A 26077-nucleotide genomic window follows, 5' to 3' on the forward strand; every position below is an offset into this window, starting at 1 on the left:
TCCTGTGACACTTAGATGCCCAAATATTAATGATGAAATCAAGAGAGCTATTCTAGAATAAATAGCTCTTCCAAACACAGAACTGTGAAATACTCTACATGTTCACCTATCCTTGACATTGAACTCCAGCTGTTTTGAATCTTATTAACTTCGTAATTTGGACAATGATACCAACAAACAAATGGCCAACTACACCCCCTATTAAGGTTGATGCCAAGATGGTATTTTCCCCTTCTTCTCTCCCTGATTTAAACAAAAGAACAAATATCCAAAGGTAAAATGCTCTCTTTTAATTACTAAATTAAGAAAGTTAAACAGTTTTAAAATGTAAACTTGCAAATAAATCATAACAAAATGTAATTAAGACTTTAAAATTTGCAACTCAGTATTAAAAACTCAATAGAAATAGAAAGGAATTGGTTTTTGGTTAAATGTAAGTCATTCAAGGCTGGTACAAATAGACAGCTGAAAAAGTAATACTTTCTTCTGTGCATTTCCCATGAAATGTAAAGAAGTGCATAGTAATTCCACTGGAGAACTCGCAGAATGTAAAAAGTAATTTCATTAGCAGTACAGGACATTTAACACACTTATTTTACAATGGGCAATGTTACACATAAAACAGAAAATCCTAGTTGCATGATAAACAGTTTAGTAGGTGGACATCACTAAAATGCTATGGTTTTAAGATCATTTGAATGTGGTTACAATGTTTATTAAATAAAAGTTTTTGAAACATTTCAGTATACATGTTTTGATACAAGAACTTGCTGTTTCAATCTTCCAGTTCAAAAGGTGACGGTGTGGTTTTTCTTAATTTAAATATGTTCATTTAACTTGAAGAACAAATCATAACACGCTTGTCAAAGATTGGAAACATTACTGTAAATACAGCACATGATTCCTGAAAGAGCAAAGTTACAACCATCTACAGGTACATAGTCATAAACAAAAAGTGCAATCCAATTGAAAAAATTCATGCTTGGCAAATGCCAAAAATTAGATCACTGGCTTTCAGAATCTCACCAGTGTTTACAAGTTTGCAGTAAAATTATCATGTTCAGGGTACTACTGCATCAGCATGGCTCATTCAATCTGAAATGAGTTTCCTCTGCAACAGAACCCATATACTGTATGTACAGGTATGTATATATATTATATATATATATTATATATAAAAAAAGCAAAAAACAAACACCTGTCCTGATTTTTTTTGTTAAAACATGAAAAAAAATGTTTTAGACAAAGAGGCCACTTTTGGAAAATAATACTTTGAGTTGAATTGGGAGAAGACTAGTTAAAATCACATAGGTTTCGCATTTTTTAAAAAGGAAAGCACTAAGATCAGTTATTGGCACTAAGTTACTATTTACACTGAACAGAGGTTTTGCAGTTTACATAACATCAATACAATGCAGTTTCTGAGTCTCTGATTAAGAAAAAACAAGTGTTTTTCTCCTTGTCATAGAGGACATTCAGATTATTAGGACAAGTGGTCATGGACAAGTTCTGTAGAAGTTCTCAACTTCAGACTCATGTGCATTCTGGTGCTGGAAGATGCTGCACTTTGGCAAAGCGGGTCACTGAGTTGGAAGCTAATGAGGTGGGGGGGGGGAGGGACACCTGATAATGACAGTCTGTGTAGACCAGGAATTTACAGGTTGTCACCAGGCTGGTACTGGGGTTCTGTTGCAGTAAAGTAGTCTTCAAGGAAACCCTGCAAATATTCAAAAGTTGGACGTTCCTCTGGGTCTTTTTTCCAGCAGTGAATCATAAGCTCATGCAGGGAGATGGGACAGTCCTGAGGACACGGCATCCTATAACCACGTTCTACCTGTTCCAAGACTTCACGGTTATTCATACCTACAAAGAGGCAATGTGAAATGGTCTCTGTTAAAATATATAGACTTCTTCATGTATAATACATACACTTTTCTCAAATCAGTCCTTTGAGAAAACACAGCACACAAACACAAACACACAAACAGTTCCAGCTTTACAACCACGCCAGGATAAACTGGATCCATTTTCTTCCTAGGCAATGAACTCATCTAAACCACAGATCAGTAAAACGCTGCTCTCAGGAATACCCCTATATCCACTCCGCTGACTTCAAATGAGTTGTCATGAGTGTAACAAAGGGAAGACTGTGGCGATGTGTCAATAGATAGTTGTGCAATTGTCTGTGAAAAGGTTTGTTTAGAGTTATTACAGCCTTTTGGTATACAGAGCTTCCCCCCCTCCCCCCAATCACAATCCTAAGAGTTTTTTTAAAATATGAAAACTAACTTTTAAAAAGGCTCAATTTGAGCTTGTTGAATTTTAAAAAAATATTTCAGTACTTGCTGGGAATGTGATGGGCAGATTTCAATAAGAATACAAATGACACTGCTTTTAGACTATCAGATATCACTGACAGCATCTCTAATATTTATACAGAAGTTTATTGTTATTGGTGACCTATAGTCCCTTGTTCTGCATCTGACTTTGTTCATCCTGTGCTACTTGATATTAACTGCAGAATTTGGTTTGACAGAAAACTGTAAATGTTACATATGGGAGTGCCATTTTAAGAATTTGGTTTAGTGCCAGTGTAGTTTTGAACACACTTGTTCCTTCTATTACTTCCTATCGAAAGAGAACAAGTTTGTTCTGAATGAGGAGATGGGTAAAATATAAACAAAACAACCCTGCTCACAAGACCAACCCTCCCTGCAGAGACACAGCTCCTCCATGATCCTGCTCCTCGTGCTGCAAGATATACTCCCCACTATGCGTTTCACTGCCAGACATCTGCCTTCCTTATCTGTGCCTTAGCTTTCCATTTCTCCCTCCCAGTAACAGATCATTCAGTTGAATTTTTTTCACCCTAAGTAACTGAAACATATTAGCAACTTTCACTTCAGCTTAACTAAATTCTTTGACATTTTTCTTGATTTTTTAATAATGTAAAGGAAAATTCCAGTGCCCCTGCCATATGGAAGTATTTACCAGAAAATATATACATTAATTACACCTTAAATGGCAGCTTGGATTCCAGCTTGCTAGTACTGAAACAAGTTTTCGGCCAAGCTATACCTGCTGACTTAGTGTCCTTAACCCTGTGGGTTCGGCTGAGAAACTCTGTAGTATCTCAGACTCTAAACACACTAGACCAGCCGGACCTTTGGCATATCTTAAAAGTCGGCTACATACCAAATGGACATCCAGATGGGCCTCATTTGTCAACATGTAACTTCCAAAATACATCCCATCAGTGCTCTGCAAGCCCTTCACCAGAAACCAAAGGTGATGTTTCTAGGTCTCACTGTTTTTGAGACACACTATCAGAGCACTGAAAATCTGTCATGCAGGCAAAATGTCCTTAAGTATTTGTTTCATGCCACCAATGTACAATGTATATAATACACAAAAGCATAAAGACAGCTCTTGCCCCAAAGAGATTACAACTGAAAAGACAGGCACATAAGAGGTGGTATGCCCTGGGAAATACAGAAGCTGGATGACAAGGTTTTGTGTTTTCAATTACAAATGCCTCTAATTTTTCAAACTCTCATCTTTGAATCAGCTGGGTCAAGTCACCTCACATTTTGGTGTAAAAATCTCTTCAGTGCTTTTTGTCCCTCACAGGCTAAATTATAATTCTTTCAACCTTGAATAAATAAGTTGTTATTAGTAACATAGGTAAAAAATATTGTTTGTCTACATTCTAGAATTTTTATGCTGGCTGGCTCCCTTTCCATGCGAGGCAAGTACAACACAGATAGCAGCAGCACCATCACCACAAACTTTCCTCCCAAATGTGAATTAATGAGCATTTTGTTAGTCTGCGATATTCGTTCAGTATTTTTATCCAGTGTATTACTTTGTGCAGGCCAGTACATGGTGAAACTTGATAGTAGACTATATCCTGTAAGGAAAAGCCTAAGGAGAGTGTGAGGGAGGGGAAGGAGAAACCGTTCTCAACCTCTTTTTTTTTTTTTAAAACACGTGGGAAAGATTAACAAATTCCATGTACTGTGCTAACTGGAAACATATTGACATTCTCCCTCCACCCCAGAAAATCCAACTATAAAACAATGAATCTGGCTATTGCTTGTCATCCTAGTATTATCCAGAAGAATTCATCTTGCAAAGTCTGAGACTCCATCAAGCTACCCCTGGCATTCATTTCGGAAATTCATATCTCTGCCAATAGCTACAGAATCCATACTTATCCAATAAACTTTACTTTGTTTTAAATTAAATGAACTATCAATTTAAAAGGGACAGTGCCAAGATAAAAAAAATTATCTTTGAATCCATCTGTATTACTAGTCAGATATTTGATTTATTGAAATCACTTAAATCATTATGTTTATTTTGTACTTCTTATGCTGTTTGTTTACTTTCCTACAAACTTTTTAGTAGGATAAGTGAATCTAGATACGCCAGTTTCACTGTTTCTCCTACATTAGCACAAGGGTGTTGTATTTCCATTTCTAACAAAGCAGAATATTTCAATGGTTTGTACAGTTCACTTCTAGTCTAAAAAAAATCCAACCTTTTCAGTTACTTAAACACATACAGTCAGTTGTATCTGTAGGTTTCCAAACCCTTTAAAAGTTCTCTCCTACAAAACATACGTCTGGGAAATAAACTGCTCAATAACATCCTATTTTAGGCAGCAGAAATTTCACTGTCCTGGATTTCAGCTGCATTCAAACTTTTTCTAGAACTAGCATTTGGGCCAGGGAAAATATTTGCACTTAAGTTGTAAAAGGCAATTTTTCTATTAGCTCCTGATTCCACCAAAGGCGTCAGAAAACACATTGCTTTATTGGTGAAGGATGTTGCCATTTGAAAACAACACATCTCTTTCCTGTCTCAGGTTATTAGAGATTTGCATGTGAATCACTAACGCTGCTGGGAAGCTATACAAATCTGCTGCCCAAAGCTATACAGATCAGACACAGAGAAGCTCTCCTACCTGGTTTACCTAGAAAAGCTCTGACAGAGTTTCTCACTCCCGATCACTCTCCTTTATTTTGGAGGAAAGGGATGGAGTGTCATAAATGGAATCTAAAAGCTCAGTTCTGGCTTGTGGAGAAGTCCCACTAGCAAACAAAGGGCTTGTCTACACTGGCACTTTACAGCGCTGCAACTTTCTCGCTCAGGGGTGTGGAAAAATACCCTGAGCGCTGCAAGTTTCCGCGCTGTAAAGTGGCAGCTCAGACAGTGCACTAGTGCTGCCAGCTAGGCCTGTCGTGGGGGTGGGTTTTTTGGAGCACGGGGAGAGCTCTCTCCCAGAGCTCTGCTCTGACTACACAAGCCACGTTAAAGTGCAGCCGCGGCAGGGCTTTCATGTTGCCAGTGAAGACGTGCCCAAACTGAGGAAGAGTGCTGCAGGCTGTCTTCTGAGGACTCCCTTGTCAGCCCTGGAGCAGAAGGCAGAGTCGAGGGGGAGGGGCACGCATGCTACAGAGACTGTGGACAGCACTCAGGGAACAGGTTTCTGGACCTTAGCTCCAAAGGGCTGTCTAAATTTCAGCAGCGGCCTCTTTAGCCCTAAATCAGGAGTGTGCAGTGATGGCTTTATGCTAGTTTACTCCCCTACTCCTTTTCCCTGGGCCGAGTTTTGTGCTGCATCTTTTAAAGGCACAGCACATAACCACACTCTAAATTAAACTGGGATATTTCGGGACACCCATGATTTGTCATATCTTTTTCACAGGTTAATTTAGATTTCTCTTCCTACGGAGCTCTTACTATGATGATCCAAAGGATATCTCCCTTAAATAAAAGCTTTCCCAATTCCTGCATTATACAGCCATGCTGCCACCTCTGCATGAATTACTTCCCTGTCCCAGTTTGCCATACAATCACCCTCTCCGCCTTCACGTTCCTTCACTAAATGTTTCTTCTGGGCTACCCATAAAAAGTGAGTTATATGTATAGCTGTAACACAATCAAACCTCAAAATCAACCTCACAGCTAATTTCTCACAATACCTTTTGCGTCTTTAAGACTGTATCTCACTACTTGTTTAGCATCAATGCGCTTGGTACTTGTACAATAACAAAGTAAAACTGTCCTTACCTTGACAATTTTAGTCTAAGGCCAGGTCTTCACTACCATGGGATAACTAACCCACATAAGCTCCCTGCTGTAAAACCTTGTGGAAACAAGGCACTTGAGTACTACTGTGAGGGACAGTAGGTGAGGTCAACCAGAGATGTGAGGAAAAGTGCTGACCTTGCCTAGCTACCTAATGGTAAAGACTATAGTGCCTAGTCTCCACTAGGGTTTTACAGCAGGATAGCTAATGCACGTTAGTAAAAAACACCTTCTTTGCAGTGAAGAAACAGCTATACCCTAAAATCATCAGGGTAGGAACAGTTTAATTTGGGTATTGTACATTACCCACCTTATTACCGACACTACACAAACAATAAGGATCCCTCTCTGCTTCATTCGAGGTGCTGCAGGTTTGTAGACTGAACTGGGTGTTGAACCCAGTGGCAGAGATTTGTGAAGCCAGCTCCCGAGACCCTGGCATCAATATTTCTTTTTCTCTAGGTGCTCAAAAAAAAACCAAACTAGAGAAGCACATCTGGATCGCGTGTGTCTCATTTCCTTGTTTACTATACCAAAAATATATATTGAAGTACCTCTGCAAGAGAAAGGCAAATACCAGATCAAACAACTGTATCCTTCAAAGCCAATGTTCTTAGTCAGAGAATCGTGTATATTTATCTGTAAAATGTGATGCCACAGTCACTAAGTAGCATTTGTTAGCTAAAGATGAAGTACAGTCAATTGTATCATGATGTTGTAATCCTTCATATGATATCCTTTTTTCCATGTGTGATATTAAATAGTTTGAGACATGTTTAAATTGCATTTAACTCTGTACAACATAAGAATAAATTCGGTCAACAGCTAAGAAAAACTGTCTGTCTACCCCTCAGATGGCATTGATACCCTTACTTATGCTATGGGTCAGATTTTAAGAAAATGTCCTCTAATAGGCAGAGACATCTGCATATGCAGACAGCATTCAGCACAAAAACCGAGTAGCTATCAACTTTGGGTGTGTGAATGAGGGTGCCAATTTGGAGGCAATTTTTGAAGAGGCCCATCAAAAAGGCCAAGTTTCAGTTTTACAAAAACAAAAGCAGGAGTTGTCTTTGGAAGATGAAGCTCAGGCTGAGTCAGCAAAGTTGACAGGTGGACTGGGTAAAAGTTCCAGCTCTGGCCCATCTCTGGGCCTCATTCTTCACTCTGTTACACCAGCATAAAAACCAGTGTAACTCCAGAGCAGTCAGTGGAGCTGCACCAGAGTAAAACCAGTGTAAGAGTGAAGGATCAGGCTACTTTTATACTCACATACCCAAGCTAATATACTTACCTAGCCACACCCCAAGGGGGACAACCACTGGAAAGGCCAAGAAAGAGGCAACACCACACTTTCAAACCCTCAAGAGGGAAGAAAATTATCCATTTTTAAAAATGGTTTTTGTTATCATTTCCTATGTATTTTTTTCCTAAAGCAAGAATAATCCTCATGGCATTAGCTAATATTTTCCAGAAACAGCTTGGATATTTTGAGCTAACAGCCGAATGACTGACTCTTCCTCACAGTGAACAGTATCTTATGACCCAAACAGTCCCGCTGAAATCCATGGGAGAGTGTCTGCGTATATGTAATAGGTACTATTTGCCGTGAGACGTGGTTGCACAACTGGGCCCTTAGCGTTTGTAAACAGAGCTTTGCTATTTTCCAAAGGCCACACTCGGATGGAATTCCGTACAGGATTTGATGACACTGTGGCAGATACTTCTCCAAGTAGAGCATGTACATATGCTGCTGTTCCGTGCATGCACATACTAATAGCAATTTTAACACCAGAAAGCAGGACAGGCAAGACAGATGTGCTTGGTCAGTGTAGCTGGAATGTGTGGCTGCACTGCCTGAAAAGCAACATTTTAAACAATAATCCTGCCACACAACAGCCAAAGAATTGTAGCCTCCTACTTCTGAACTGAAAGAGAAGATTAAGATCCAAGGGGAATCTAGGTAAAGCAAAAACAGAAAAACTAAAAATAAGTTAAAAGAAAAGGAGTACTTGTGGCACCTTAGAGACTAACCAATTTATTTGAGCATGAGCTTTCGTGAGCTACAGCTCACTTCATCAGATGTTTACCGTGGAAACTGCAGCAGACTTTATATACACACAGAAATCATGAAACAATACCTCCTCCCACCCCACTGTCCTGCTGGTAATAGCTTATCTAAAGTGATCAACAGGTGGGCCATTTCCAGCACAAACCTAAAAATAAGTTGATATTCATTTTGGCTTTGGTTCTCTCACAGCCCATATAGTTTTTATTTCCCTCCCATGTACTAATAGTGACTAATACTGTTGAAGTTGCTTACTTCAAGCCCCTGTCTTATAAAGGGTTAAAGAGAGCACCAATAAATTAACTGAACATTGCAGCCCATCTGTTAAGAAATCATGCTACTGCTGGCAGGGATTGCTAGGGCTGTGGTGTAAGGTTTAATTGTGAGCCTTGACATCTCCTTAATCTCTGCCTCCTTTTCATCACAGTGTCTGAGGCTCACAGCTTCGCCTCCGTCTCACCCAAAATGGAGCACTGGGGTGCTTGATTTGCAGACTGAGGGAGAGAGAATACCGTACTTCCCATTCATACCCACCATATTTCCCCCTCCTCTGTCTGTCTTCCCTTTTCTGCTCTACATTGTGTCTGCCCCATTTTACCCAAACAAAACAAGATGATAAAATAACCCTTTTGCCCCAGGTATTCTATGGCATGGTATCTCTCTGCATGCAGACCTGTAGGTTCACGCCTGGTCAAACGATCCACAGACAGGTTTCAGAGTAACAGCCGTGTTAGTCTGTATTCGCAAAAAGAAAGGGAGTACTTGTGGCACCTTAGAGACTAACCAATTTATTTGAGCATAAGCTTTCGTGAGCTACAGCTCACTTCATCGGATGCATGCTGTGGAAACTGCAGAAGACATTATATACACAGAGACCATGAAACAATACCTCCTCACACCCCACTCTCCTGCTGGTAATAGCAAGGTGGGCCATCCTTGATTTTCATACACATTGTAAGGAGAGTGGTCACTTTGGATAAGCTATTACCAGCAGGAGAGCGAGTTTGTGTGTGTGGTTTTTGGAAAAAGGGGGGGGAGGTGAGAAAACCTGGATTTGTGCTGGAAATGGCCCACCTTGATTATCATACACATTGTAAGGAGAGTGATCACTTTAGATAAGCTATTACCAGCAGGAGAGTGGGGTGGGAGGAGGTATTGTTTCATGGTCTCTGTGTATATAATGTCTTCTGCAGTTTCCACAGTATGCATCCGATGAAGTGAGCTGTAGCTCACGAAAGCTTATGCTCAAATAAATTGGTTAGTCTCTAAGGTGCCACAAGTACTCCTTGATCCACAGACATTCTATCATCTCTTGGAGCACATCTCAAGTGAGGGTGTTTTCTTTTTTCCAGCCCCCAAGACTATAAGCAGCAGTGTCTGTAGACTGTATCCTTAACTCTCTTCAGAAGCTAGTATTTGATATGGCTTTGACTGCTTTGATAATTATAGAAATTGACTCTACAGCATCACACAAACTGTTTTAGCATCCTTTCAATTATAACCTACCTACCTATAATCTTTCAATTATAACTTGTTATAGCATACAAAACCCGCGCACTAATAACCTTTATCAGTGCTTAACTATTTGGACAAGTCTTAAGGAAAAATACAAAGGGTCTAGACATTCTAGTTTTCTCATTTCACAGACTGTATTCACAATGTTAAGGAAAGAAGAAATGTATTCTCCATGAAGTGCACTGTTGCCACCATTTCCTTCCCCCTCAAGCCACATGAACACCTCTCTCCTTAGAAGCTGTTAAGAGTGAAACTGTCCCTTCTGAAAACGTGCACAAGCACGTCCACTCATCTTTAATGTAAGTATCACTCCATAACAGGATTTCAACAAAGAAAGTAACAGGCCCTCACTTTCCCCTCCCTAGAGGATTTAAATCTTTTGTGAACCTGCTCTGGACTGGTACCTACATGTTGCATAAATAATTTTTTTCACTTCCATCGGTTTTTATACCCAGGATTGAGATTTAGAAGTATTTAAATAGAGTTCTGGCAACGTCAGGTATCAAAGCTAGTACAACTAGACTGATGTATAAATGGATAAATCCATTCTGTATCTTATCTACTGATATTAAAAAAAAAATTGAATGCAAATGCTACTGTGACTTATTTGGGCTAAAATACAGTATTTTACATTGTCTTAATTATTTTGCTGGAAACAAATGATCAATTTAATTGATATCAGTAAAAAGAAATTAGAATGAAGGTAGGTTAGATTTACTGTCCAGACACCACCCTTATAATGGCATGGACACATTAGGGCCCTAAATTAGGAAAATGTTTAGGCATATGCGCAACTTTAAGCATGTGAGTACAATCCCACCTGAATTCAATGGAACTGCTTACATGTAAAGTTATGAATGCGCTTAAGAACCTTCCTAAATTGAGACCTAGATTAGTATTGTCGACTGCTTTTCTTACCTGGATATGGCACTCTCCCTTTTGTTACAAGCTCTGTGAGTAATATTCCAAAAGACCATACATCTGATTTTATTGTGAACCTTCCATACAATGCTGCTTCTGGCGCAGTCCATTTAATGGGGAACTTTGCACCTAGTGAAAGAAACAAATGAATTATGAACAAGATGTGGGCAGTACAGGCGTAACAAATGACGGTTTCATTCTGTGGGTGCTGCAACAGTCAAAGTTCTGCACAGAGACATTAGCAAATAACTCAGTGGAATATGGTCAAGGCTGTAATGTGTGATTCACAGGAAGTAGGGTGGGTAGAATTTGTGAAGGGAAGGGAAGGCTTAAGAGGGGCTTGTGGGATCATAGAATCGTAGAAGATTAGGATTGGAAGAGACCTCAGGAGGTCATCTAGGCCAACCCCCTGCTCAAAGCAGGACCAACACCAACTAAATCATCCCAGCCAGGGCTTTGTCAAGCCAAGCCTTAAAAACCTCTAAGGATAGAGATTCCACCACCTCCCTAGGTAACCCATTCCAGTGCTTCACCACCCTCCTAGTGAAATAGGATTTCCTAATATCCAACATAGACCTCCCCCACTGCAACTTGAGACCATTACTCCTTGTTCTGTCGTCTGCCACCACAGAGAACAGCTGAGCTCCATCCTCTTTGGAATCCCCCTTCAGGTACTTGAAGGCTGCTATCAAATCCCCCCCTTACTCTTCTCTTCTGCAGACTAAAACACGCCCAGTTCCCTCAGCCTCTCTTTGTAAGTCATGTGCCCCAGCCCCCTGATCATTTTCATTGCCCTCCACTGGACTCTCTCCAATTTATCCACATCCTTTCTGTAGTGGGGAGCCCAAAACTGGACGTAACACTCCAGATGTGGCTTCACCAGTGCCGAATAGAGGGGAACAATCACTTCCCTTAATCTGCTGGCAGTGCTCCTACTAATGCAGCCCAATATGCCATTAGCCTTCTTGGCAACAAGGGCACACTGTTGACTCATATCCCAGTTTCCCATCCACTGTAACCCCTAGGTCCTTTTCTGCAGACCTGCTGCTTAGCCAGTCGGTCCCCAGCCTGTAGCGGTGCATGGGATTCTTCCGTCCTAAGTGCAGGACTCTGTACTTGTCTTTGTTGAACCTCATCAGATTTCTTTTAACGCAATCCTCCCATTTGTCTGGACCCTATCCCTCTCCCCCCAGCTTAGTGGCATCTGTGAACTTGCTGAGGGTGCAATCCATCCCATCATCTAGATCATTTACAAAGCTCTGGAACAAAACCAGCCCCAGGACCAACCCCGGGGTACTCTGCTTGATACCACCTGCCAACTAGACATCGAGCCATTGATCACTACCCGTTGAGCCTGACATTCTAGCCAGCTTTTTATCCACCTTATATTCCATTCATCCAATCCATACTTTTTTAACTTGCTGGCAAGAATTCTGTGGGAGACCGTATCAAAAGCTTTGCTAAAGTCAAGATATACCACGTCCATTGCTTTCCCCATATCCACAGAGCTAGTTATCTCAACATAGAAGGCAGTCAGATTTGTCAGGCATGACTTGCCCTTGGTGTATCCATGTTGACTGTTCCTGATCACCTTCCTCTCCTCCAAGTGCTTCAGAATGGTTTTCTTGAGGACCTGCTCCATAATTTTTCCAGGGACTGAAGTGAGGCTGTCTCTCTCTCCCCCAAGGTCCTTGTTAACATGTTTCTCTCAGAGACACATTGTCAAAGAATTTAAACTCAACATTGAGGTTTTATAAAAAAGAAATTTTAAAAACCAATAGAAACTTTTGTGCATGTTTTCTCCCAATAAAAATGTTTTCAATTAACATTTCCCTGCAGCAGTCACAACTCAAACATTGCTACGCCATGCTAGTGCATGAGAATAGAAGTGAAATTTATTAGAAACACACCTTTCTAGCTTCACTGTCCAAAGGGAGCAAAAATACAAACAGTAAACCATACATTAAAAATGTTACATGTTACTGGTAACATGCAAGGATTAAAAAAAAATACTGCAAATGAAGTTTCTTTGGATGTGATGTCAGGGCAGAATTTTGGCCTGTGATTTATATCTCGACAATGTCCTTTTATGTTCCCTGAACTGAAAAGTCTGTAGTGATGTGCAGTTCTAATGTGTTCATCCATCATCATAGCATATAGGTACCAATGGTGGCAACAGGGTTGATTTTTGCCTTTATCAGTCAGTAAAATAATGGGTCTTTAAACATTGATTTATTTGCTTTTCCAATCATTAAAACATTTTTCTACAAAAATGGTAAAGTATTACTTTTAAAAAAATCTTGCAGTATAATTAAGTGGCATTACCTTTTTCTGATTCCTAGTGGCAAACACTCTCAAACTGTGAAACATATTGAATTAGTGAGAATTGTTAGTGTTTGCTCATAGAAGTTGTTTAGCTTTAAAAAGATTCATGGAAATCACAACTTTGACAAATAACTTCTAGGTAGTTAATTTACTGCACTACTTATAGTAATTTGCTAATACTGTTTTGCTATCTCATTCAGTGATCAGTGCCTTGAATTTTCTCCTGTTCTAAGCAATATGACTTGGGCTCAGAATACAAAGTAGACAAAGTAAATTTTGAGTTCCTTTAATTGGTAAAACGCCAGACATTATTTAAATATATTGTAGGAATAATTTTAAACTCAAGAGCTGAATTATTTACCAATACATATTGCTGAAGCAAATGGAACACAGGTTGAGTTGCTTAGGTAAGTCTTGCCAAACTTAAAGACACAGCCCCAACGTTTTCAAATATGGGTGCCTGAAGTGAGGAACCCTTGTAGATACCCCTATAAACATAGCCTGACTCCACAGTGTTCTGCACCTGCAGCTCCTGCTGACTTCAGTGGGACTTGCAGATGCTCAGGATGTCTGAAAGCCAGGCCGTTTCATACTTATGTGGGTGAACACAGATCTAGGAGCCTAATTTTAGGCATTCAGGTTTGAAAATTTTGGCTATGAGCACATTCTCTTATGTTATTTCCTTAAGGGACTGGTCTGAGATTACAAAACTTCCTGTCAAAATTTGCAGAGAACCGCCTTATCCTCTTCTAAATGATTCCTTAAAATCTATCTTAGAGGTGGTGTCTACAAATCATTGCTGTGTGCAACGGATGAGAATGGCTGTCTGGACTCCTCATCCCCCCTCAGCATCAGCATTGGCTGTAGGAGGCTGGCCCCTACCTGGTTTCCCCAATTACTGGCAATGCTGAGGAGTGAGGACTACGAGCCTCGCACAGCTCTCTAGAGAAAGCGTGAAATGCGCATCTGTATGGTTAACATTTTGTATAGGTTTGGATTACTGCTCCAGATGGCCCTGACCTGCTTGAAGATCCACACATGTCACAAGGAAGTGGGCAGATGAGTATCCTGACAGATGCCATGCTCTAAACTGGCAGAGCCATCACTGTGTGGTGGGGCGGGAGCACTGTGAGATTGCACCGAGAGACCCAATTGTGCTGCTGCAATTGCAATGTTTGCATTTCATGTTCACACCAGCACTGCAATAGTGTAGAGGGCCATGTTGCAGTGTATGACACTGTCTAGCCTGCAATCACAGTGATGGTGCGAAGTGTTTGCTGTACATCACCTCTGTAAGAAGCTGTAGGTGCTTTTATAGGTGGCTAAGGGATCGCAACACCAAAATGCTATAGTGTAGACAAGCCTTCTGAGAGCAAGGGGGTGGTTGATCAGCAGTGCTGGCAACCTTGAAGGGGATATGGCCAAGGCCTGGCCTCCCTTTTAGCACCAATCCACACAAGAGATTCACTTCATGGACACTACGGTGCTAATAAGCGATGGTCACATAAACACCACCCTATATCGGAAACCTACTGACCGCTTTGCCTACCTACATGCCTCCAGCTTTCATCCAGACCACACCACACGATCCATTGTCTAAAGCCAAGCTCTACGATACAACCGCATTTGCCCCAACCCCGCAGAGAGAGACAAACACCTACAAGATCTCTATCAAGCATTCTTACAACTACAATACCCACCTGCGGAAGTGAAGAAACAGATTGACAGAGCCAGAAGAGTACCCAGAAGTTACCTACTACAGGACAGGCCTAACAAAGAAAATAACAGAACGCCACTAGCCGTCACCTTCAGCCCCCAACTAAAACCTCTCCAACGCAACATCAAGGATCTACAACCTATCCTGAAGGATGACTCAACACTCTCACAGATCTTGGGAGACAGGCCAGTCCTTGCTTACAGACAGCCCCCTAACCTGAAGCAAATACTCACAAGCACCCACACACCACACAGCAAAACCACTAACCCAAGAACCTATCCTTGCAACATAGCCCGTTGCCAACTGTGTCCACATATCTATTCAGGGGACACCATCATAGGGCCTAATCACGTCAGCCACACTATCAGAGGCTTGTTCACCTGCACAACTACCAATGTGATATATGCCATCATGTGCCGGCAATGCCCCTCTGCCATGTACATTGGTCAAACTGTACAGTCTCTACGTAAAAGAATAAATGGACACAAATCAGACGTCAAGAATTATAACATTCATAAACCAGTCGGAGAACACTTCAGTCTCTTTGGTCACTCAATTACAGACCTAAAAGTGGCAATTCTTAAAAAAAAACAAAAAAACAAAAAAAAAACTTCAAAACCAGACTCCAACGAGAGACTGCTAAATTGGAATTAATTTGCAACCTGGATACAATTAACTTAGGCTTGAATAAAGACTGGGAGTGGATGGGTCATTACACAAAGTAAAACTATTTCCCCATGTCTATTCCCCCTCCACTGCTCCTCACACGTTCTTGTCAACTGCAGGAAATGGCCCACCTTGATTTTCTCTATAAAAGCCCCCCCACCCCCCAGCTCTCCTGCTGGTAAGAGCTCACCTTAGCTGATCACTCTTGTTACAGTGTGTATGGTAACACCCATTGTTTCATGTTCTCTGTGTATATAAATCTCCTCACTGTATTTTCCACTGCATGCATCCGATGAAGTGAGCTGTAGCTCACAAAAGCTTATGCTCAAATAAATTTGTTAGTCTCTAAGGTGCCACAAGTACTCCTTTTCTTTTTGATGTGCTAAGAAGTCTCATGGGCCAGATCCTCATCTGGAGTAATTTGGTTTATCTCCACTGTTGTGGATGCAACTATGCAGATTTATATTAGAGGGGGATCTGGCTCAGTGGTTTCTGCCAGAAATGTAGGTACTGTGTTTATTAAAATCTAACAGATCTGTAACGTGACTGACAAACCAATCACTATCTAAATAAATTAGGTCAGCATAGTTTGTCCTTACCCAGAAGTCAAGTCTGAACTGATTGCTTTTATCCCCACTTATCAAACAGTTTCTGAATTAATTCTGTGTGAGAGCAGCAATTCTTGTCTGGCTGTGCTACTTACATCATGGCCTTCAGACAAACAGCTAGCTCACTGGAGTCAGTGCAAGGAAATAAAGTCCACCAGACACATGGATTCTTAGGCCAGTGACTCTACTAGAAAAGGATATTAATAAGAGTCACAGGCCTGTTACTAAACTCCCTGGATGTCTGGGCAGGATGAGGAAGAACAAGGCGTCTCCAAACTAGACTTCATCAGGATCAGGAGGACAGTAAGCCCAATTTAATTCTCCTTTCCCCGACAATGCGTTTCATGATAAGAGTAGGGGGAGGAGCTGGGTGGAACTCCCAGAATGTATTTTCTCATGCTAAGGAAATCCCTCAAGGCTTTTGTTTTGTATTTTTACATTTAAAACCGTAAGAAAAACAAACACACAAAAATCTGACAATTGAAACTGTGTCCCCACTCTCCCAAAGCTGCTGCTGTATCACTGCACTCTATGCTGAAACAAACTTGTTACTACAGGTCACCAAGAACAAGCACTGGGCTTGGCAGAGTACACTACCTTTCTTGAGAAAACAAGACTCTGAGGGTATACTTTTTTTTTTTTTAAACAGAAGCTAAAACGATAAACCAAGGAAACTATTAGGTCAACTATTAGAGAATTTAGTTCAATGTTAAGTAGCATTTGGGGCTGGAAAGGGAAAGCCACAGAGATAAAAAATGCTGAAGCAAGCATGTAACAGGAAACAAGTCAGTTTTGGTAGACAAATGCTGTGTGGGAGGACCTAAGCCAAAAATGTACTATTATATCTTGTTTGCTGAGTGAACTAATATGAAATTATGAGCCTGGTAAAAAGTTAGAAACAAGAACAAGGTCCTTACCCCATCTCACCTGGGGAAATGGGTCTTGGGGGAACTCCAAGTTCTTAACAGAGCTCTGTCTCCCCTACTCAGAACCCCCAAGCCTCTCTAATTGGTCACTCTCCTGTCTGTTGAGGACAATTGGATGGGGTTTCCTTTGAAGCCCATCAGTGTTTTTTTCTCAAACACTTAGGGTTTGCTGTCGAGCAAAACGAGTCATTACTCCTTTCCTTCCATGCTACTGCTGGCCCTGGAAATGAGAGATGAAGAACAGGAACCTAACCTTGGATGTGCTGTACTGCGGTATAGTCAATTCCAAACAATGTGGTCTGGTTAGCTGGAGAACCAGGTGTCAGTTCTCTACAAAGGACTGACAGAGCACAAAGAAAACTCCCATTTCAAGAAAAATCAAAGCAGATACACCAGAGTATTGAGACAAAAATGTATCTGAGAGTTCACAAACACACATACACGAGCTACAAAAATAGCTCTAGGGGGTCTGGAAGGCATCAGAAAAATCCTTATTGTTTCATCAGTGTTGGAGTAGCATTACCACAAGTGCTGCCAATATATGCAACAGACACATGGACTGGAAAATAAATCCCATTTTACGAAGGACATTTTAAATTTGTTTCAGCTGCTTCTGCTTATAATAGGAACCACTCCTTCCCAGCAGCTCTCCCAAGCAGTCATGCCATGTGCCTGGCTAAGGCTCTACATCACTGATCTGGTTCAAAGTTCAATGGGAACAATGCCGTATGGGAAGTCTCGGGTAGAAAGTGATGCAAGGACTCTGACTCACTGGTCTGCAGGAGAGAAGGAGGCAGTAGGGAGACAATTAACTTTGAAGCTTGCTGTACAAGGCTGACACAAGCAATGCCATTTAAGACAACCAGGCAGAAAAATTAGAGCGTGACCCAGAGGAAAGTGATACGGTGGCAACTGGCAAAGAGGCAATAGCCTTTCAAATGAGTATCATTTTAATATACAATTTCTTTCCTTTGATTATTCACTTACGTACTAGAAAAGCAAGATTTATTTTTTGACAACAAAGCAAGACAAGAGAAGCCAAATGTTCACTAGAAGCCAAATGATGTTTTCCATATATTCAATGGCAGTACATAGTTTCTAGTCACACTCTTTAAATCACACTGGGTGTGACCATCTGTTTCCTTCCTGATGATTGCTGAGAAACGGTGGATGCATGGACCTAACCGCTTGCTATTTACCTTTCATAAATCATGAGCAGTCAGGCCTCTGCTTAAATCCAAAATAAAAATAAACTTTCCGGTCAACAAAATGTTACCACCAGCTGAGAAAGATTCATCTGGACCAAGAATCCCACATGTTAAACCACTGGGGCTTAGATCATCCCCATCTGTTTCCTTTCAAAATATTTACATGGATCCAAAAGTAACACTTTCTGGGGACACGGGGAAGAAATAATTCCCCCGCCCCCCTTGCAAAAAAACCCCCAAACAAAATTAGCTCCCAGAGAAAAGTGGAGAGGAGATTGTGACCTAAGCTACTTTATTTTAAACTTTAATCTTCAGATTTCACACGGTCCAGCACTTCCTTTCTCCAAAAGGAACTGACAATCTGCCGCCCCCTGCCCCCATTTTCCACTCCTGTGTGTCAGAATCACCACAGAGGCAGTAGCCGTCTAGATAAACAGAGCAGTCCCCAGATGCGTGCCCTTAGAGAATTAGACTGATAGGTCATGGGAAACATGCAAAGGCAGCACAACTTCTTTATGCTACTATAGTCCCCACCATATTAGTACTCAAAACTGAGTTAAGAAACATGATTAAAGCCAATTTAAATCAGATTCTAGGCAAAAGTGTTAGGTTATGAAGGGATTTTAAACCTGTTTCTAAGTCCCTAGGTTCATACTGGTTACTCAAATTGTATTAGAAACCAGGGTAATTGGAACTGAGCGAAACTGAGTATATACCAGGCATGGCCAAACTGCGGCTCGCGAGCCACATGTGGCTCTTTGTCAGGTCAGCTGCAGCTTGCAGAGCCTGCGGCTTCACCCTGCGGGGAAGAGGGGTTTGAACTGGTGCTCGCAGCTTCAGCTCCACAGGGGTATCAACCAGCAATGTCTTAAACAGATTTGTGGAACTGATGGAACCTATCAGTTCCTTTTCTTCAAGGAAAGCAAAGTCCTATTCACAACTGAAAGATGAGCAATGGATGCAGGATGATATTTTTCACTGATATTATGAACCATCTGCAAACTCTGAACTTGGCACTCCAAGGGAGGGATAAGATTATTTCTGACTTTACTCAGACAGTCTTCAGCTTCCATAATAAGTTAAAGCTTCTGCAAAGAGACATAGTGTCAAGTGACTTCAACCACTTTCCCCATCTCAAGAGTAGGGTAAACACATTCCCTGAAATTGTAGAAGATCACGAACTTGAGGAATACAGAGGTAAATTACAAGAACTGCTTGATGATTTTCAGGACAGGTTTGAAGACTTGCAGAAGCTGAGATCCTGCTTAGCCTTTCTTGTAAAACCCATTCATGGTTGATGTGATCAATGACGGCTGTCCAATTCCCAAAACCATGGTTACAGAAACATCTACTGTAGAAAAGGAACCACTGGAACTCCAGGAAGAGCAGGGTCTAAAGACTACGCATAAATCACAGTCTACAATTGAATTCTGGAAGCAAGTTCCAGGAATGAGGTGTCCTCAACTCAAGAATGCTAGTGTGCAACTCATTTCAATTTTTGGCACATCATACTGCTGTGAATCACTGTACTCCATGATGAAGTTCATAAAAATCGAAACACTGTGCAGTCCTTACAAATCAACATCTGACTGAGCATCTCCGTACCACCTTGACAACATATCAACTAGATTTCCAAAGACTTAGGACCAGGATGGAGACCCACAAGGCTGCTAGCTCTTGCAGTAATTAGCCATGATACAGTAAGTAGGATGTTAATATTTTTTAAAATGCATGTGTAAAGGTTGTGCGTGTCTTGCAGCTCTTGAACTTCTGAAGATTATTGTATATGGCTCAGAGGGTCAGTAAGTTTGGCCATCCCGGTATATACAGTTGCCAAGCTCAGCCAAAATTTACTTTAGAGCAGGATATAGAAGCAACAGCAAAACTAGGAAACCCTTTAAACAAGATTTAGCTGTAAACCTTCAGCACAGTGCTACCTGGAGTGATCCTGGGACAGTGCAGTTCATGCATCTTCTCTTGCTCAGGGCTCTGCTCTAAGGCACAATCTATACAGAGCTCTAAATGACTTAAGTATGGCACAGGAGAGGAAGCTGCAGCATAGAAAGGGTAGGTGACTTGCACACAATCGCACAATAAGTTTGTGCTGGACACACAGAACTCAGGTCTTCTGACTCTCAGGCATGTATCCTAACCACAAGGCCATTCTCTCTCCCCAACTTAAAACACTTGCTTGTCTTCACCAGTCCAAACCCATCTTTACTCTCTCTGAGTCCAAACTTTTTCCATCCTAACTTTAATCACTTATTATTATCCTATAAAATCAAAGATTATTCACAATGTAAATAAAACCAGGGCACGTGGGGCTTTCAGGGATTTCTAACATATGAAAACAGCTAAGCTATTCTAGGAGATGTAACCCTGAAAGGAAATAGGACATCCAAGGATTTCCTACGAATTCTAAGCTCAGAAAATGTTGTCCAGCAATGTTGCCTACTAAAACAAATAGTTAGTCATGTCAAAATATACATTGGGGGCTTTCCAAAAAGAGAAAAAAGTGGCAGTAAAACAAAAAGGAGATCATAATTTTTTCTACTGAGCATTTTTCCCCAAGCTATTTTATGGGCTGGATCCTGCTGCCTTTACTCAAGCACACCTCTCAGACTTCACATATGGGACAGGCTTGAGGGCGTGGACCCTGTGCACCGGCATGTGCACTTAGTGCTCAAATCACCATTAGTTAACTCTCTGCATCAGTACTTACCACAATTTCTTTAAGAGCTCAGACAGAGAAAAAGAGGCTCTCCCTGTAAGCTGATCCCTCATACCGCTCTCAAATAAGTGGAAAGACACAGTAAGCAACTGTTAGCACTGGTGTGAGTGTAGGCTGGTTAGGGTGCCACATTTCTGCAAACAAGTGCAGCTGACAACAGCTGAAAGAAATTTATAGGGATCTGAATGGCATGATGGCTTTTGCTCTCACTGAAATATGCAGCACTCTGAACTCTTTGGCTCATTTGGTGAACATTTCAGAGCCAGAAAGCAAAAGAAAACTCTTTGCTAAAACAGAGACAGATTCCATACGAGAACAGGGACATTTGGTTAAGATAAAAGCTCTTAATGGGTTATGAAGTATTTAACCCTCCCTACTTTTTGATGACATATAATATGGTTTAACAAAAGGCCTATGGGTTAATGGAGTTCCAATATCTGGAGTGGTATTTATTGATATATATTGGGCAAGTACTGCCATTGGACAGACCAAAACTACATCCTGTGTCTTTGCAAACTTGAACACACTGAAAAATTAGGAATGACTCGTAAAGACTTACAGAGTACAAAGTGTGTGTGAGAGTGTGTGTGAGAGAGAGATGGCTCAGCATGAACACAGGATTTTTAAAAAGCTGCCTTTAAAGGAAGTGCAGTAAGGGTTGCTATAAAAACTTACCATCTCAAAGAGTATTGTATATCAGTGGTTGCTCATGCCCAGCAATCTGTGTGGCAGTGGAGAACGGTTTTCATATTAAAACCCCCCCTAAAAGTTCCCAAAGAAAATACTGTTCTCAGAAACACACAGATGTATTAAAGAACGAGTACTTGATTAAAGTAACTTCCTCCAAAATGGACTAAAAACCAAGAAAAATGAAGTACAGCCCAGCAATATTTACCATGGTTAGTGCATATAGGAAGAAAAAATAATTTCATTAGAATATGTATATGAACGTATGCCTCAGCTTACACATATATATGTTGCTTAGTGCTGTAGTGTTGTTGTTCTTCAGCTTTCCTTGTGAAGATGGCGGGAGACGGGGTGGGGAGGGGAGGAGTTCTCTGTCAGGGCACTTGGATATTATTTTCAGTTGAGGGCTGGCCAGAATTAGCTAGAGAAGTCACAGTTAAGCAATTATACATTCCTCCTCTCCTGGGCTTTATGTACTACCTCAGCAAAGCTCCCAGCCCTCTATCAGGATTAGGAATTAAAACATGGGTTAATATTTTTTATAGAAGGTTAAATCCTGAACTTGAAGCAACCTCTTGGTATTTTAGCATGTTTTTTTCTTCATCTGTTTCAAAAACCATATTCAAGGTTACATTTGCTACTGCTCCCACCTTGTCTCGCTGTGTATTCGTTGTCTTCAATCAATCTTGCTAATCCAAAATCAGCAATCTTGCATATTAGGCCATTCCCCACCAGGATATTTGCGGATCGCAGGTCTCTGTGTATATAATTCATGCGCTCAATGTAAGCCATCCCTCCAGCAACCTGTTAGAAGCACAGGTCTCAATAGGCGTGATTTAAAAATGAAGTCCTACACAGTTGCGGTACAAAACACACTCAGCTACTTGCTTATAAATTAAGACATACCTGTGCTGCCATGTCCACTAAATTCGGTAACTTTAAGGCTCTTCCTTCTCCATCTTTTAAGAAGTCTAGCAAACTCCCTGCAAATGCAAAAGTTAACACTGAAGAGTCACTTTAAGAAAACAAGGTTATTAATGAGGAGGGAGGGATTCCATTTAGTAAACAGTATTTAAGAGCAATATTTTTGGTTGAAGTGACACCGTGTCAAGGTTCCAGAATTAGGGGAATATTTCAAAAACAGGGCAACTCCCACTTACAGATACATATATTCTCAGAATTGATTTGTAATTAATGCTACTGCTGCTTTACTATATTCTCCTATATATTTGTGGAAGATTATGTAACTAGACAAAAAAAAGGAACAAAAACCCCATTGTCATGGGTGGCGGGTATCAAAGGCCGGAGTAGGCTGAGCTTCCCCAACCAGCTCTGTGTGGCTGTGCCTAGGCTCTGCCCCCAGACCCTCTCCTGCTTCTTGTGGTGCTCTGCTGCAGGTCTTCCCCCTGGCCCGGGCCCTGGGGGAAGACTCTGGGTGGCTGGAGTTGGTGCGCGCGCCGCCTGCTTGGCGCTCCAGGGCTGGACGGGTGTGTGTGTGAGTGTGAGTGAGTGTGTGTGAGAGAGAGAGAGAGCGCGCGCGAGAGCTGGTGGCCGGAGATGAGGTGGGGCAGTGGGCTCTGGTGGGGGAAGGAGGCAGGAGTGGCGGGGCCTCGGGCAGAAGGGGCAGGCCAGGTGCTAGCCTCCCCAAGCCCCCGGTTCATATGCCACCCGTGCCAGTTGTTTTAAATTTTCCCTGAATGTTACTGACAAAATACATATGTCTAACTTTTCATGTATCTGCTAATATTCTTTTGAACAACATTGCTCTCTAAAAGCCTGATTTAGCTGAAAACATCCACACAATTCCAAGATAGCAAGGATAGTAAGAGGCCAATACGGCTCCTTTAGGAGCTCTTTAGTGACCTGAAAATCAAAAAGGAATCCCAGAGGCCTGGACATGAGGATCCTGGAGATGAATACAATGGCTGCATAGATGGTGTCAACAGGAGAGCTGCTGCTTTCTTGGCCATAGGATGCTGTTCCAGGAGGGAGGACTGTTGGGAAGAGATGGGGTCCACCTGAGAGCATCTGCACACCCTGACGTGGCAACAGAGTGAGGAGGGCTTTTCGTCACGTTCAAAGGAGGCAAGTTGACAAAAGCCCCCAGAAAGGTTTTTAAAAAGGTGACCATAACATAGGACTAAACATTGGGAGAGAAATAGAAACTTCAATAGGGGTCATCAGAGAAACCCTGAGAAATTGAAGAATTGGTCTGAAATCAAAAAGATGAAATTCAGTGAAGACAAATGCAAAGTATTACACTTAAGAAGAAAAAAAATCAAATGCACAAATATAAAATGAGGAATAACTAGTTAGGCAGTAGTACTGCTGAAAAAGATCTGGGGTGTTTTGTGAATAACAAATTGAATGAGAGTCAACAACATGATGCAGTTGTAAAAAAGGCTAATATCCTGAGGTGTATTAACAAGAGTGTCATATGTAAAACACAGCAAGTAACTGTCCCACTCTACTAGGCACTGGTGAGGCCTCAGTTGGAGTACTGTCTCCTGTTCTGGGATTCACAGTTTAAGAAAGTTGTGGACAAACTAGAGAATGTCCAGAGGAGAGCAAACGTGATAAAAGGTTTAGACCTATGAAGAAAGGTTAAATTTTTTTTGGCATGGTTAGTCTTGAGAAAAGAAGTCTGACAGGGGGACCTGATAAACAGTTTTCAAACACGTTAATGGCTATTACAAAGAGGACAGTGGTCAGATGTTCTCCATGTCCACTGGAGGTAAGACAGCTTAATTTGAAGCAACGGAGAGTTAGGTTAGATATTGGGAAAAACTTTCTAACTATAAGGATAGTTAAGTTCTGGAATAGGCTTCCAAGGGAGATTGTGGAATCCTCCCAATTGAAGTTTTTAAAGAACAGGTTACACAAATACCTGTCAGGGATGCTCTAGGTATACTTGGCCCTGCCTCAGTGTGGGGGGCTGTACTCATGACCTCTCAAGATCCCTTCCAGCTTTACATTTCTATTCTAAGCCATGCAATGCCTGGAAAAAGTCTCAGATCCTAGCTCAGCCTATTTCAAGAGAAAGGTCAGACTGCAGCCTAACAAGCCTACAAACCTAGCATTCACAGAGGCTAATTTTCCTTAGAAGATAGAAATCAACAGCGCATCTTTTTAAAGTAATATATAATAAGACATTACATTTAAAAGACTGAATTATGCACTTGTTGAAGACAAAACCGAGGGTTGAGCAGAGGAAGGACTAGAGATAGTGGTTAAAGCAGATTGAGACAGGAGAGGGAGCTCACACTGTACCTGCTAAATTGTCTGGGAGTGCTGCTTACTCAAGCCAGGGGAGAAAGTGGGAGTGTGACACAGAGCCCTATTGGTGCCAACTGGCAAAGGGATCACTGTTCTTTACAAGCTACTCCTATTTCAGGCCTGACACATTCACTGCACCAAATATGCTTTCATGGTATTTATCTATAAAGGGTGGCATGTGAGGTCTCTACTGAGAGCTTATAAATTATGGATAATGGTTGAGTGATATATGTATGGGTAATATTTATGGAATAATATAACTATACTGAAAATTATGCCCCCTATGGTCTTGGAGTGAAAGTGAGTCATCAAAGAATCATATGTCTCAGTGATGGCCCATTCATGTGTGAGGGAAGGCGTCATCCCTCTCTGGCTGGCCAATAATGTAATGTATTGCTTGGTTTTCTAGCTTTGCAACCAACACAGAAAAGTCAATGGAAAACCATCAAAGAAACTATAAACACTGAAACCACTTGGCAGTGAAAAGGAATGAGGAGGCACTGAGGGGGAATCACCCTGTCTGTGAATATAGACAAAAAACTGATTCAGTGTATCATAGGGGAAGAAAGACACTCTGAATCCATTCACTGAGGAGATATCTTGATGAGCGGACGTGCTTCATGAAACACTGTTAGCCTCATGGAGCTAGGACCCAAATGCTGCAGAAGACTGAACTACAGGGTGAGAATCTACTTTATTAGTTATTTACTTTTCCTATTAATAAGTGTACGCCCTAGTTCATGTTTTATGATTTTGTTTTGTATGTAACCGGTTGTTTCCATCACTCACACTTGTGTCTATTTGAATCTCCATTCTCTCAAATAAATTGCCTTTTGTTTTACTAGAATTGAACTCAAGTGCTGCGTGTGACACAGAATGGTGGGCTAAGCTGGTAAACTAGGGTACATTGTTCCTCTGGGAACAGAAGTCCTGGGATCTCTGTGTGTATCCAGTGATCAGAAGCTGAATACCCCAGGGGGACACTTTGAAAGGATCCTAGGCAGGGGCACATCTATTGTCAACTCTCTTGCAGGAGCAGGGAGAACCATGTCTCCCTGCTCCTGCACTTTAACCCCTGAATAGGGATGGGAAACTGTCTTTGTTTAAAAGTATTAAAGTAAAGACATTATTTAATAAATATAGGGAGAGAACAGAAGATTAGGAGCTTCCCCCTGGTTAAATCTTCAACCAAAGGTCCAGAATGATACAGTCAAAACTGATGGAAAGTCTGAGGCAAAAAAGTCTTCATCTTTCAGAAACATTTCTAGATCAGAGAGCGTTTTTAAGAAAAGCACGTGCTTGGCACTGAGCCTTTAATCATAATATGCAAGTT

At 41.3% G+C, this 26077-nt stretch overlaps 1 protein-coding gene across 8 annotated transcripts in view; it reads right to left on the minus strand.

Annotated features, from left to right (window-relative positions):
- Nucleotides 1-699: 699 nt before the first annotated feature.
- The window catches only part of FYN (FYN proto-oncogene, Src family tyrosine kinase), a 184743-nt gene continuing 159365 nt past the window's right edge, over nt 700-26077 (minus strand). For 7 of the 8 annotated variants that reach the window (XM_073337073.1, XM_073337071.1, XM_073337072.1 and 4 more), the window contains 4 exons: nt 22375-22451; nt 22119-22272; nt 10598-10729; nt 700-1863 (listed from right to left, as the gene is read on the minus strand). In XM_073337073.1, coding sequence (XP_073193174.1) covers nt 1655-1863; nt 10598-10729; nt 22119-22272; nt 22375-22451 — 572 coding nt within the window. In that variant the 3' untranslated portion in view covers nt 700-1654. The remainder of the gene's footprint in view (nt 1864-10597; nt 10730-22118; nt 22273-22374; nt 22452-26077) is intronic. The other variant, XR_012158024.1, reaches the window with a different exon arrangement.

Source organism: Lepidochelys kempii, chromosome 3 (assembly GCF_965140285.1).
Source record: "Lepidochelys kempii isolate rLepKem1 chromosome 3, rLepKem1.hap1, whole genome shotgun sequence".
In the NCBI taxonomy this organism is placed as follows: domain Eukaryota; kingdom Metazoa; phylum Chordata; order Testudines; family Cheloniidae; genus Lepidochelys; species Lepidochelys kempii.